The 15,173-nt window shown below is 39.8% G+C and overlaps 1 protein-coding gene across 4 annotated transcripts; it reads right to left on the reverse strand.

Moving 5' to 3' along the window:
• Positions 1–30: 30 nt before the first annotated feature.
• Positions 31–7,344, reverse strand: LOC127532154 (protein CREG1-like). Of its 4 annotated transcripts, none has more exons than XR_007939433.1 (5): positions 6,967–7,339; positions 1,535–1,654; positions 1,344–1,457; positions 950–1,093; positions 31–692 (listed from the first exon to the last, which is right to left on the reverse strand). XR_007939433.1 is itself a non-coding variant. In XM_051943266.1 (5 exons), the coding sequence occupies exons 1-4, from the start codon at positions 7,258–7,260 to the stop codon at positions 1,010–1,012; spliced, it is 612 nt and encodes a 203-aa protein (XP_051799226.1). In that variant the 5' UTR covers positions 7,261–7,339; the 3' UTR covers positions 31–692; positions 990–1,009. The 4 variants fall into 4 exon arrangements, 3 of the variants coding, with proteins under 3 accessions (XP_051799226.1, XP_051799225.1, XP_051799224.1); XM_051943266.1 differs by having other exon boundaries at positions 990–1,093; XM_051943265.1 differs by having other exon boundaries at positions 970–1,093.
• Positions 7,345–15,173: the final 7,829 nt, after the last annotated feature.

Here is a 15,173-nt window from a genome sequence, read left to right on the forward strand (position 1 = left end):
TAGAAACAATAAAAACTGAATCCAAACGTCTCATTTTAAACTCAAACCTTTATTTATACAAACAACAATCATGTTTAACAGCAAACTTTGGTTCCAGCAGCATCCAGATCTAAAGGATGACTGAAGCCCCGCCCTCAAACAAGGAAATACTACAAGCCCCGCCCACATCATACACTAGCCCCGCCCCCAACAAGCTCGTTTTTAAGCATATGTCAAAATAAGAGTAGTTTCTTGTGCGTTTCATTTGTTATAAAGTCGGTTTTCTGCAGCAACACAACTAAAAGTAAAGGTTTCATATTGAAATAAAAGCCTCTGACGAAGTTATTAAAAATAAACGAGAATAAAAACTGTTTTATAAAAATCACAATAATGCAGAGAAAAACAAAATGACTTCAAAGCTTTCCTCTGGATTGATTCAACGGTTTCTACTGGTTTAATGATGGATCTAAATGTTCTGATTTATGTCCAAACAACAAAAACAATTTCACACATTTAATGCAGATTTATTCACTTTAAAGGCTGAATTTAAATGTTTTAATTCAAATTAAAGCCTAAAAACACTGAAATGAACAACTTATATGAGAGGATTTTTAATTTAAAGTAGAATTCAAGGTTCTGAATGAATAAAGTGATAAAGCTCATAATAGGATAAATCTGCAGTCATTTCGTCTCATGATTCTGAAGGCACTTATCTGGAAAAGATCAAAAAAAGAAAGATTTATCAAAAATAAATCACAATGACATCATAAATTTAAAATAAAACCTGGTGTTGACGAAATGTGGATTCATATTTAAAAACCCTCCTTAAAAAGTCTATAAAAACTTCAGATTTTCCACTAAAATGGGAGAACTTCAGAAAATCTGAAGTTTGCTGGTTTTTCAGGGTCTTCTTAAAGTGACATTGTTCTTTTAAATCAACATGGCCACCCCCTGAGGACTACAAACACACCTGTAGGACTACAAACACACCCGTAGGACTACAAACACACCCGTAGGACTACAACTCCCATCAGTGGTGTTTGAACGGCGTGGCCTGGAAGTATTCCTCTGGAGAGACGGTCTTCACTCCACCGAAGTAATCCAGAACCCACACCTGGAAGGAGAAGGAGACAGGTGAGCTGCTGCGATCTGATTGGCTGAGAGACGGAAATGTTTAATACCTGAAATACCCCGAGAAGTACACAGAGCATGGTTGTACTAGTAGTACTATTCATAGTACTGATGGTAGTACTACAACAGTACCGATGATTGTATCAGTAGTACTATTCACAGTACTAATAGTATTAATACTAGTACTATTCATAGTACTGTTTGAAGTACTATTTGCAGTACTTTAGTAGTACCTGTGTGATGTTGAACTTGGCGAAGAACCAGTTGTGGTCCGTTGGCCAGTCGATCATCTCCGGATGTCGAACAAACAAAGATTTCCTTGCAAACTCCTCCTCCGTCCCGTTTACCTGAAGACACAGAGAAGTCGTGTGATTGGTCAGATTGGAACACCTGGACTAACAGGTGAGAACAGGTGAGTGTGTACCTGCAGCACAGATCCAGACAGGATGATGTGAGCACAGAGAGGACTCTGAGGGTCGAAGCCCTGCTGTCTGCAGTAATCAGTCTGAGCCAGAGACATGGACAGAGACGCCTGGGGGTTCACCTGGAGGGGACAGGTAAGACACCGGAAAGGACAGGTAAGACATGTAGGGGAGGCATAGCTCAGTGGGTAGAGTGGCCGTCTCGCAACCGGAGGCTCTCAAGTAAGGCACTTGAGAGGACAGGTAAGACACCTGACAGGTAGATTAAATCTTAAATGAACCATTTGGTTTCATTTTTATTATTTTCATTCAAACTTCTGAAATTTTCTGAATCTCTGGACGTTAAAAAGTATAAAAGTTGATATCTGATATTATCGGCCTGATATCGGCATTAAATGTAATATCGGTCGATATCGTTCTCATTTTTCTGCCTATCATGAAATCAGATAAAATAACGTGTGGATTTACCGGTGCACAGTGATGACATCATCAAACTCCGTCGTGAAGCCTGTAAACGAGTTTGGATCGAATATAGAGACATGCTGTAGTATTCACTTGTTGTCATGGTTACAGTGAAGCTGTGCTGCTATCTGGCAGTGATAGACGTCTTTAACCAATCCATAGATCCAGACTATAAGAAACATCACTGATAAAATCTGATCACCTGATGCTTGAGGCATTTCTGACCTTCTCTGGAAAGTTCATCCCAATCTGTTGGTCTGTTTTAGAGGACTGCTGCTGATGGACGGACGCTGGTCATCCCAGGACTCCAGCATGTTCCTTGGCTGAATAATAAATGTGTGGCTAGAAGTTAAACAGCTCTTTGGCTTCTGCTGCTTTGGACCATGTGATCCTAAAAACCCACGAAGATAATAAAGGAAGGAAGAAAGACCCATGGACCGTCCAATAATTACTGTTCATTAATAATTATTTATTAGTAGAGGTGCTGTCCTCTGAAACCTGCAGCTGGTTTCCAGGAGCTTCTTCCACCACTGAGGTTTGTTGTAGAGCATGGAGATATGAGATCCCAGAATCAGCCACAAGAGGGAGACTCTGACAGAACAACAGCTGAATAAGGGAACATTGTGATGTTATAACCTGTGATTTAGGATCAAGTTATGCCATAACCCAATGAATGAGTTTGAACTAACCAAGTGTCTATTCTTACATTCCTTAATGTTGAAACAGTGTAAAAATCAGAAGCGTGACTCACTGTAAAAAGTGATGGTTTGATTATTTTTGAAAGGTTGTCATGATAATCTTTGTTTTAAGAAGTAACCAGGTCAGAACAGCAGCTCACTGTGGAAAGTGTTCTTGGTTACCATAGAAACTGATGTGTTTGATAGATTTGACTAAAAAGGGGAACTTATGCTTTATGAAATGGGAATGCTTTTAAGAGTTTTGATAAATGTTAAAATAAGAGGTTTTAAACAGGTAAAGAGGTGAGAAGTCAGGAGTTAAGTGAACCAGGGTCAAATGTTCACCGTAAAGATTAAACTCAGAATAGATTGGGTTTTTTTAATAAGTCTGTACACATTGTCCAAAAGATTGCACAATGGGATGCCAGCGACAGTTAGAGGCTGACATCTGTTTCTCTATTTCCTGATCAGAGGCCTGCTCTGAGCTGCAGACAGGAGAGATCGGGGGGGCAGAGAGCTTCAGTTCCTTAAAAGTGGAGGTGTCCATGTGGTCGGTGCATGGTACACGTGTGTGAGGGGGGAGGGGGTAGAGATGAAGCTCAAATTAACTTAGTATGAGTCATTGCTGTGTTAATTAAGGGTGCAGTCATTGCTTATGCAAAAGGTTCAGTTCACTATAAATTATATCTGATCCAGACGCTAGTTGGGGGTCGTTGGGTGGAAGTCGCTCGATGCAAACCAGGGTAGAAATGCCCTGAGCTAAGGGGATTTTACCACGTAACTCTGGACGGGGGATTCAACATGATCTGCAAAGGAATAACTGTTCTGATGGAATTATGGACCAAAGTACTGCTTATTCTGCATTGAGGGTTACAGAACTGTGATCTGGATTTAACACTGACTGAAGGAACATTACTGGACTCTATTATTTCCAAAGGAACAACACCAGAATGGATTAACAAAGTTTTTATTGGCTCAAACAACTAAATTGGATACCTGCAGATCTAAATCTGGTCCGGACCCCCGTCCACTTCCCCCTGGACCCCGGCGGCTCTCAAAGGCTTGTCGGGTCTCAGGTGAGCAGTCGACTATGTCCAAGCCGGCTGCTCTGTCTCCAAATTATGTACTCTGGGTGATTATTACTTCTCTCTTATGAAAGCATAGTTCTACTTACGAGTCATGCTGAGCCACTGAAATAATTTTAATGTTTGATTGTTGTGATTTAAGAGCTCATGCTGCCCCTGCTGAAATATTATAATAAACATTTTTCCTGCAGCTAAAGTTAACAGATTGGAAATTCACTTTATGCCCATCATAATCACTAATTATTTATATTTCTCTGGTGGTAGAAAGTCAGGTTATTGTGTGCATTACATCTAAAAAAGGTTCTGAGAGGTGACTCGTCTTTGGGGCCGTGGGTGACATAATTACAAACTTATCCTTGGGTTTTTTTCCTAACCTCTAAACTTTAACCTAACAACTTACCAAGAGCCAAACCCATGAGAGGAAAAGCTGCCGTTAACAGACGTCACTGGTAGTTAATTTAACCATTCGAAAGCGGCTACTCAGTTAAATTATCAGAGGGAGCAGGATTTTACAGGTTCCAATATCAGACCGGTTTAGAACACGCGTGTGCTCGTTCATTACAGAGGAATTCAACACCTGGACATCAGAACACTGAACACTACCTCAACATCTGGAGAAGAAGTAACGATGTCAGAGAAGAGCAGCTGTCTGCAGTAACCTGGATTTATTATTTTATGACCAACTTTCCAGTTCTTACAACACTTTAATGTTTGTTATTTAGACTGAACTACAGTTTGCTTTATGAACTACATTTATTTATTATTTTGCTTTGTAGCTGTTTATTTTGTTGTATTTCAGAATAAATGGTAAACATGTTAAAAGATGAATTAATGAACTTTACTGATGAGTGAACACACATCAGCTCCATGCTGTAGTCAGATGGAGAACTAGCGCCACCTACTGACCTCTGTTAGTATCATTACTGTCATCAGTAGTCTGAGTCTGTTTATTACTAGTTAGACAGATTATACCCAAATATAAACTAAACCGTTCAGGTTTAGGATCATTGTTCAGTGTTTCAGACCAACACCACGTCTGCACTTATTTCTAACCCCACATCAGTGATCCTGTTTTTAACTCAGTCTGAACTTTATTCTGTCCAGAGAAGTTTGTCCTCAATAAAAACTGAACTTTATCTGCAGCTTTTAAAGTTTAATAAAAACTGAACTTTATCTGCAGCTTTTTAAAGTTTAATAAAAACTGAACTTTATCTGCAGCTTTTTAAAGTTTAATAAAAACTGAACTTTATCTGCAGCTTTTAAAGTTTAATAAAAACTGAACTTTATCTGCAGCTTTTAAAGTTTAATAAAAACTGAACTTTATCTGCAGCTTTTTAAAGTTTAATAAAAACTGAACTTTATCTGCAGCTTTTTAAAGTTTAATAAAAACTGAACTTTATCTGCAGCTTTTAAAGTTTAATAAAAACTGAACTTTATCTGCAGCTTTTTAAAGTTTAATAAAAACTGAACTTTATCTGCAGCTTTTTAAAGTTTAATAAAAACTGAACTTTATCTGCAGCTTTTAAAGTTTAATAAAAACTGAACTTTATCTGCAGTTTTATAAACTTTAATAAAAACTGAACTTTATCTGCAGCTTTTTAAAGTTTAATAAAAACTGAACTTTATCTGCAGCTTTTTAAAGTTTAATAAAAACTGAACTTTATCTGCAGCTTTTTAAAGTTTAATAAAAACTGAACTTTATCTGCAGCTTTTTAAAGTTTAATAAAAACTGAACTTTATCTGCAGCTTTTTAAAGTTTAATAAAAACTGAACTTTATCTGCAGCTTTTAAAGTTTAATAAAAACTGAACTTTATCTGCAGCTTTTAAAGTTTAATAAAAACTGAACTTTATCTGCAGCTTTTTAAAGTTTAATAAAAACTGAACTTTATCTGCAGCTTTTAAAGTTTAATAAAAACTGAACTTTATCTGCAGCTTTTTAAAGTTTAATAAAAACTGAACTTTATCTGCAGCTTTTAAAGTTTAATAAAAACTGAACTTTATCTGCAGCTTTTTAAAGTTTAATAAAAACTGAACTTTATCTGCAGCTTTTAAAGTTTAATAAAAACTGAACTTTATCTGCAGCTTTTAAAGTTGAATAAAAACTGAACTTTATCTGCAGCTTTTAAAGTTTAATAAAAACTGAACTTTATCTGCAGTTTTATAAACTTGAATAAAAACTGAACTTGATCTGCAGTTTTATAAACTTTAATAAAAACTGAACTTTATCTGCAGCTTTTAAAGTTTAATAAAAACTGAACTTTATCTGCAGTTTTATAAACTTTAATAAAAACTGAACTTTATCTGCAGCTTTTAAAGTTTAATAAAAACTGAACTTTATCTGCAGTTTTATAAACTTGAATAAAAACTGAACTTGATCTGCAGTTTTATAAACTTTAATAAAAACTGAACTTTATCTGCAGCTTTTAAAGTTTAATAAAAACTGAACTTTATCTGCAGTTTTATAAACTTTAATAAAAACTGAACTTGATCTGCAGCTTTCTACAGTTTAATAAAAACTGAACTTTTAGCCTTTTACAGGTTTCACTGCCTCAGTAATGAACCTGAACTCTGCTACTGTTCTGCAGCTTAAAGCGTTTTCACAGATAAACTCTTATCTGCAGCAGACCCTCGCATGACACAAACTGCTGAGTCACTGTCAGCACAAACTGCTGAGTCATGCTACAGCTAAACACAAACTGAAGAGTGGAGTTTTATCGACAGACTCTGGAACATTTAAAGCACAAAACAACAAAATGACACAAAACGACAAAAATAAGACACAAAACTCATCGTTGGTTCTTGAAGATGTTCCACCTCTGATCCAAGGTGGAACATCTTAAGAAGCTACAAGTCAATCCACGTATATATCCTACACATATTTATAAATAAATGAGTTTAAAATATATTCTACAAAACCCATCTATATGTATAAATACACAAATGAGTTTAAAGTGTAAATATTTTAGAAAGAACAGAAGTTAACAGAATATTTACACTTTAAATTCATATTTATGTATATTTATGTACATAAAAATGCGTTTAAAGTGTAAACATTACTAGTATTTACACTTTAAACTAATTTAAATGTATATTTATGCATATTTCTGCATATAAACGAGCTTAAATACGGTATAAACCAGAGTCTAAGGGCTTCTCTGTGGAGGTTCTGACCCACCGCCAGTCGCTACTGAACAGGTTTCTGGACTCACCTGCAGGTCCTGGACCGACACCTCCATCCGGGTCAGGTACAGGTAGGGCACCCCGGAGCTGGTCCCCGGAGGACCGTCGCTGACCGAGAAGACGTTGGAGAAGGGCTGACCGACCACCGGCGGGTGGGTGGACACGGTGGCCATGGAGGCCCAGTCACAGCGGTGGGCGACGAACCGGGCCATCCGGGCCACCTGGTCGTGAGGAGGGATCCGGAACCGGGAGGAGGACGCGGGCAGGACGGCCAGGGAGAGGCCGAGGAGGAGCAGGACGGCAGGCCGCAGGAGAGCACTCATGGTCGGCTACACGTCCGGAGGACAGTCGGTGTCTGGACCCGGAGGTCTGCTTCTTCTGCTGAGGAGGCTGCATTCTGGTCTGGTGGAGGACACAGCGCCCCCAGGTGGAGCGGCCGGTCAGAAAACTGCAGCTCATATCAAGTATTTTTTTTATTATAAAATAAGGGTTTATTTTTGTTTAAATGTTTATTTATTACAGTTTAAAGATTATTTATTATAGTTTACTGGTTATTTATTGTAGTTTGAAGCAGGAGTTCCCAAACCTTTCAGCCCGACCCCCAAAATAACAGTTCCTGAGCCTGGTGACCCACACGGTCCTCCTCGGTGACTGAAACCCAACAAAACGTGCACACGACACACACCGATAGCTGTAAATAAACACAGAAGAAGGAAGAGAACAGCCTGACCACCATGAAATGATTTTACATCTAACGGTTTACTCCATGATGACAGCAGAACATGTCAGAGTCATCTCAGGCATATGGGTTCTGTAAAGCGTCTTGAGACGATTTGACTGTAATTGACGCTATATAAATAAAATAAAATTGAATTGAATCTCCATGGAGTTCATCAGAGAACACTGCTGCTGTCATGTGCAAACGTACTGATTTCTACCCTTTAACTTCCATGGAAGCAGTCAGAGTAACAGCCATAAGCTGTGGCACTGAGGAAACAGAACATGGTTGAGGTGAAAATGTCCGTTTTGGTCATAACTCTGTTCCTGTGAGGCTCAGTCTCTGCTGAGGAGATGGATGTGGAGCACAGTCAGTCTGTTCTGGGTTTAATTCTGGAGACCTCATCCTCCACGTTCAGACACCAGCTGTATTTATCTTTAACCCTCCTGTTGCCTTCATTTACCAAAAAATATTGTTTCCTTGTCTGGAAAAAAATCCAAAAATTCAGCAAAAAAAATCCACAAATCTCTGAAAATTTGCAAAACCTTCAGGAAGAAAATTACAGTAATTCCTTAAAAGTTTTATTTAAAAAACAAATTTGGCAAGAAAATTCTTGTAAATGTTTTTTTTTTTTTAATGAGCAAAAATCTTCCAAAAATCCTAAACATATCTAAAGTGATTCCATATTTATCAGTAAAACTCGCTCTTCTTGCTTGTTGTGTGAATGAGTTCCTCCCTTAAGCTGCGGTCAATTTTCGCCTGAAATTTCTACTGAAGATGTACAGAAAGTAAATTGAATGCTGTTCTTGAACTGTTTGGAGTACAGGCATGGCTGGGGTCTCCTTTGAAAGCTGACAACCTGCATTGTCACCCAGTGCAGTCAGAATTACTCTAGGTTCTACTGGCACAGAGTTATTTATGTTGGAACACACTGAATTAGGAGGAATTTTATTCTCGCCTAAATTTTTCCCTAATATAACACCTGAAAATTAGTGTGGCAGCACTGTGAGAGCTTGAAACACAACAAGGCAACAGCTTGGGGTCTTACATAGTTCAGGACAAAATTTCAGAGCAATACTACAAGAAATGAGTGTTTCACACGTTTTTGTACTAATATGCCCAATTATGTCAATTTTGGACACCCTATGTACACCCTGTGAAAAAATGGTATATAGTCGTTTATTAGCGTTTTTTCACACTATTTTCATTCCAAAAACTCATAAAGAACTAAAAAAAATCACTTCAGATAAGCTTCAGTGTGGATCTTGATCTGAATCAGAGGCACAGACGGAGACAGAGAAAAGCTGCAGCAGGAGAGCCGGAGGTGTGAAAACTCACACAGAGCCGCTAAAGCCCGCCTCTCGGCTATTCAGCAAGCTCATTGGCTATCAGCCCTGTCAGTCAAACGTTTCCTCCGGCGTCATTTTGCTCTGAATTTAGTGGAGAGATGAGACTCACCAGATCCATCCATAGATATATACAAACACTGGATGTCTCAAGGCGAAGTCGGCGGCGTCGTCACTTGGCGGCCATCTTAGGACAGGGGACTGCTCTGGCGCACTGTACTGTAGTCAATGGTAAGGTGGATGATTTCCTCACTTTAACACTCATAACTCGCTCAATTCTTGATTGATTTACAAACGGTTTAGTTTATTACAAGCCTTATTAACGTGGCTATGATTCGGGCTCAATTCCGAAATCGCAGCTTTTCGTTCTGAAAAATGCGGCATAGTTGTGTGTCTTTTCTGCCTGGCTACTCACATTGAAGATGGTGTTACTCACAATCTGATTTTCAATTATTAGGTTTTCCTGAGACCAACGTTTTTTGAGAACCGAATCTTTAGGCGAAATTACATTCTTTGTGGTTGTGGTTGTATTTATTTACTTGTTAAGAGACTTTGATTGAGACCTTAGACTTATTGTTTGTATACATCTATGCCTGGATTAGTTTGCCTGCAGCCGAAATGCATTGTGGGTAATGTAGGCACCAGGTTCATGAAAAGAAAAGACAACATCTCTGTTTGTTGTGCATTGATTTTGGTTGAGCTTTGTTTTTTATCTGTGCATTAGAAAGCTGATAGTAATAAAAAAGTGCAATGCTAAATATTAAAATTACATTTACATCCATTTATGCTGAAAAAAGCTGATATCTGTGTTCATTATTATATGAATTCAATGGTTTTAATTATTCTTATGTAAGCAGTAAAAGAAGTACATCTCTGACGTTTATAACAAACCAAGCTGTTGTAAAATCGGTTGAAAATTGAGCAATCTACAGTGATTTTAAAATCCATGCTCCATTGACTTTAATGTTATGAGTGATCGAGCAGCCCTGTCCCAAGATGGCCGCCATGTGGCGACGTCGCTCCCCATAGGCTGACAGCGCTCACGAGCCATCTAGTGTTTGTATATATCTATGGATCCATCGGTCTGGGCAACGGCTGGCTGTTTAGGCTTCGGAGGCAGCGATGAGTCACTTGATTGGTTGAAATGCGGTTGGGATCGAAAGCAGAGGCTTCAGTCGCCATTTTCTGACCGAGATCGTGTGGATTACAGAAAGCTTCATAAAATTATGGATAAAAATGCAGTGAATTATGGAACGCGCAGCGCCACCATGCGCCACGTGGACGTGCACGGAGCCGAGCTATTTGTGGATTATTAACTTATTTCTAGACATGTTTTGGACAAAATATGATACTTGCTAGTATTGTCTGGATGACTACTCTTGGATTATGGCCGGTTTTTGTGGATTATTTTCATCGTTGACCGGTAAAAGACCATCAAAACGTAAGTTATGCCCTTCATGTGTCCCTTTAAACTTTTGTTGTTTGTTTTAGAAATGTGTTTATATTACCCGCTGTGGTAATCACATCTGAAAGTGGTTTATACCGGCGGATTCATGAGACTCTAAGCTTTCCATGGATGTATAGTGTTTCTATCGTCCCGTTTAAAGCTAAAAATGCTTTTGCCGTTAAACTTCAGCCGGCCATTTTCGGCCCGAATACGGGCCCGTGAAGCTTAAGGGGCAGCAGAACTGAAAAAGTCCAGAACTCATTTCCAGACAGAGAAACACAGTTCAGATCATTACCGTTCATTAGGGAAGCACTAAAGGACTCGGCATGTTCCCATGAGTACACAACATTACTGAGCTTGTAGGGGCTCCTGTTCATTTACAGACACACTGACAGCAGGACATCAAAGCGGCTGCTGGACGTCTTCAACCCAGAAGCATTTTAGAGCTTTATCCTGATGTGATCGGAGGGTTTGGTCCCTTAGGGGGTCTCTGGGCGATGCGTTTGAGGAAAAGCATCATTCAACGAGCTGTCAGATAAACCAACAGCTTCACAAATGTCACAAAGCACCATTGATGACAGCATAACATTCACGTGCACACTGGTTCCCAACCTGAGCTCCACGCCTCCCCAGGGGGCGCCAGAGATCTGAGGGGGGGCCCAAAGCTTTGTCTGCTCAGAGGGCATTATAAAAATAGATTCTTACATTCTGAATAAAAAAAATAAAATCAGAGGAACAGACGTACTGTGTCATCACAAGTCTACATATAAAACATTTCTAAAACACATTCATTTGGTCTTTCTTCAAAAAATTCTTCCCACACCTCGGCATCGTCTCTCCACGCTTTCTTCAGGTTGGCTCGCTCAGTTAGAAAGCTCCTGACTGAAACACTGTCACGCCAGCTGCTCTTCAGAAAGGCTCAGTTGTGCTGTCTGCACCTTAAAATAGAGTTTACAGCGCTTCATACGGGAAAGCCAGGAAGCCGGATAACGCAGCAGGATAATGCACGGCCCCATGTCGCAGGATCTGTACACAACTGTTGGAAGCTGAAAACGTCCCAGTTCTTGCATGGCCAGCAGACTCACCGGACATGTCACCCATTGAGCATGTCTGGGATGCTCTGGATCGGCGTATACGACAGCGTGGACCAGTTCCCCCCAATATCCAGCAACTTCACACAGATATTGAAGAGGAATGGACCCCCCCATAAAACCAAACTGCACCTTTCAGAGTCTCCTTTTATTGTGGGCAGTCTAAGGCTCACCTGTGCACTAATCATGGTGTCTAATCAGCATCTTGATATGGCACACCTGTGAGGTGGGATGGATTATCTCAGCAAAGAATGGAATGATTGACAGGTCCTATGGAGGAGGCAGCAGAGACTCTGTTCTCCTGTTTTTATTTAATTCTGATATAATAACTGTTGGTTTATTTATCGGTGGAGCAGCAGAACCTTTTCCACAAACAGTTTTTCTGCCTGTTGGCTTGTTTTAACCAGTTTTCTACCTTCGACTGATTCTACCAGCAGACACTGAAAGGACTCTGATGAGAAGTGTATGTCTGCAGCCGGATGCTGCACGAATACGACCTGCATGAATACGACCTGCATGAATACGGCCTGCATGAATACGGCCTGCATGAATACGGCCCTACACTTCCGGTAAGTTTAGAGCACTTTTTAAAGAGAGCGCCACTTACCGGAGGCTGCATGAATACGCCCACACGAATACGGCCCTACCGCAATTTACATTTTAAATTAGTGATTTCACTCAAAATATACTTACAACACAAAAGGATTATTCAAGGAGAATTCCCCGTTCAAAGGGCCGTATTCATGCGGGGATTATTCGTGCGGGTCGTATTCGTGGGGAATTCTCCTTGAATAATCCTTTTGTGTTGTAAGTATATTCTGAATGAAATCGCCAATGTAAAACGTAAATTGCGGTAGGGCCGTATAGACCTTTTTCCGAAACGTCATCATCGAATGTCACCGCCGGTCACTGCCCCGAGCAACGCGATTCCGCCATTTTAAGAGGGGTATGCTTTGCCTTGACGACCAGTACTTTCCCACTTTTCCCACCCGATTTTAACGACCAAAAGCAGATATGCCCAAAACCTGCGCTGTTTTTGGCTGTAGTTCTCACTCATGGAGCAACAAGAACATTTCCTTTTTCAGAATTCCGACTGGAAAGGGCCAGAAAAGGACTTTATGGCTCAAAGCATTGAAGCGGATTAACAATGATGGAACCACATGGAGCCCACAGTCAAAATGGTCCTATGTTTGCAGTCAGCATTTCGTCAATGGTATGTTGTGTTTCATGAAATTATTAACCCTTAACTGATTTTCTGAAATTATTAATTAATAAGCTTAACCCGTTGCGCTTCAGTTGCACTTCAGTGTCCCGCCCGCGGTACACTTTGAGATCTGCATAAGCAATTTGCTAAATGTCTGAAACTGCAAACACGATTATACAAACACTATACGCCAATGGAAAGCTTAGATTCTCATGAATCCGCCGGTATAAACCACTTTCAGATGTGATTACCACAGCGGGTAATATAACCACATTTGTCCGACAAACAACGAATATCCATCCATCCGTTCTCTGTACACGGCTTCAACTACACAGCGCGACTCACATTTCCGGGTTCATTATTACACACAGATGAAAATATTCCACAAAAAACGGCCATAATCCAACCTTGGACATCCAGACGAAACAAGCCAGTAACATATTTTGTCCAAAACATGTCTTGAAGTCGGTATATAATCCACGAATCAGTCGTTTTCAAGGAAATGCACCTCGCGATGCCCGTCCAATATTCCCTGTATTTCTCGTCATATTTTTATTTACAAATAGAATATTACCGATTTTTTTGTACTGAAAGTGGCTGGAATTGACTGCAGCTTATGATGTCTATAATTATCTGAAATGTTGAGGGCTAGCTACTTAGCTTAGGCTAGTGCTAGCTGTGCTTCCCACAAAAAGTCAGGGCTCTTTCTACTCACACTGCTATTGTTAAACACTCCTAAACTCAATACTGAACAAACAAGTCTCCCTTCTCTCCTCCCTTTCGTTCTGCTAACTACTTTGCTGTAATCAGCAGCATTGTCCTCATTATTGTTAGCACCTCATACCCTTGGGCCTCGGGTGGGTAGAGCTCATTTACAGGTATCTGACTCTTAGTTTTGATAATGCACATCTAACTAATATACATACACGACTTCCACTTGAAATTAAAAGGTGTAATGGCTCACCCCGTTAGCTTAACATTAGCTTAGCATAGCGGAGCTGGTGTAGCCGTATCTTACAAAGCATTTATCATTCTGACATTGACCTGTATGCACAAAAACATATAAATATAAGCATACCTCAAAGAAAACGTATGAGTCCAGGCTTTTATAAGTCTTCATCTTCTCCATTGTGTGGATGCCTGGGCTGTTGATAAGGTACTCGTAAATGGAGTGCCAATGAAGATCTGGACACGTGGTAGGGTCATTTTCCCATGAAACCAGAGGAATTTGGTACGGACATGACTGCAAACCAACCAGTTCTATTTTTTCTTTATACCGTAGCTTGGCTTTTGGCTCAAGATTTCCGAAATAATCACCAGACGTTTTTCTCCGGGTCAAAACCGCGTGGTTTCGGCGGTCAAATCATGGTTGCTAATGACTTTGTTGCCCCCTCTTAAAATGGCGGCGTGCGTTGCTAAGGAAGGTATGGTCACGTGTCCCCGACTCTGACGTCACTGCGAAAAGGTCTATTCGTGCGGGCGTATTCGTGCTGCTTTCGGTAAGTGGCGCTCTCTTTAGAAAGTGCTCTAAACTTACCGGAAGTGTAGGGCCGTATTCATGCGGGGATTATTCGTGCGGGTCGTATTCGTACAGCATCCGGCTGCAGACACATATTATTGACTCTGATTGGTCGGTAAGCGTTTATTTTCTTATCGGTGCTGCTGTTACTTTATATGAAGCTGTAGTGTCAGATATAATGTGTACCATGCACTCCAGATGTTGGTGGAGTTTATTTATGTGTGTGCTGACCAGGGAAGAGAGTTAGCATCCAGTAAATATTAGCTTTAATGTTAGCGATGCTAACCGAGCTAGCTGCTCAGTCTGATTAAAGCTAACGTAGCATTAAGCTAACGATGTTTGTGTTGAGTTTCATGTAAACAGCTGAAGTGTGTTGTGTTAGTGTACTGTGGTACATTTAGTTAATAAAACTGTTAGTTTGGTGAAATAAAAGCCGAATCTTCAGTCCCATGCGCTGAGCTTTCCAGTTGTATTTACTCAGTGTGGTTTAGACGTATGGATGCTGCTACATTAACGGAGGCTTTTAGTTTACATACTTCATTTTAGAAGTGATGCTGCTCCATGTGGTCGTACACAGCTGCCTCAATTCAAACTCCCTGATTATATGGAATCGATTTCACAGCTTTAAAATTTGCTAGATTTTTGAAGTGTAAAAATGCTTCACCAAATAAACTGAGTATATTACTGTTTCAGTTTTCTGAGTGTATAAAATAAAGGTTTATTTATTACAGTTTAAAGGTTTATTATAATATAAAGGTTTATTTTACATAATTTAAAGGTTTATTTAGCATAATATAAAAGTTGATTGTAGTTTAAAGGGTTATTCTTGCTGAAAACAGTTTAAACACTCGGTTCTGTTAAAGGAGGAACAAACATCCTGACAGCCTTTCAAAATAAAAGCACTGAACTCG

The sequence above is a fragment of the Acanthochromis polyacanthus genome, chromosome 22 (assembly GCF_021347895.1).
Source record: "Acanthochromis polyacanthus isolate Apoly-LR-REF ecotype Palm Island chromosome 22, KAUST_Apoly_ChrSc, whole genome shotgun sequence".
Lineage (NCBI taxonomy): Eukaryota > Metazoa > Chordata > Actinopteri > Pomacentridae > Acanthochromis > Acanthochromis polyacanthus.

What these genes read in the sequence shown, in the direction of transcription:
- LOC127532154 (XM_051943264.1), bottom strand. Translation starts at nt 7,260, where the DNA reads ATGAGTGCTCTCCTGCGGCCTGCCGTCCTGCTCCTCCTCGGCCTCTCC. An exon ending in TGTCGGTCCAGGACCTGCAG is followed by an intron (nt 1,655 to 6,966) that starts GTGAGTCCAGAA and finishes TGTCCCCTCCAG; the next exon opens with GTGAACCCCCAGGCGTCTCT. An exon ending in TGTCTGGATCTGTGCTGCAG is followed by an intron (nt 1,458 to 1,534) that starts GTACACACTCAC and finishes CTGTGTCTTCAG; the next exon opens with GTAAACGGGACGGAGGAGGA.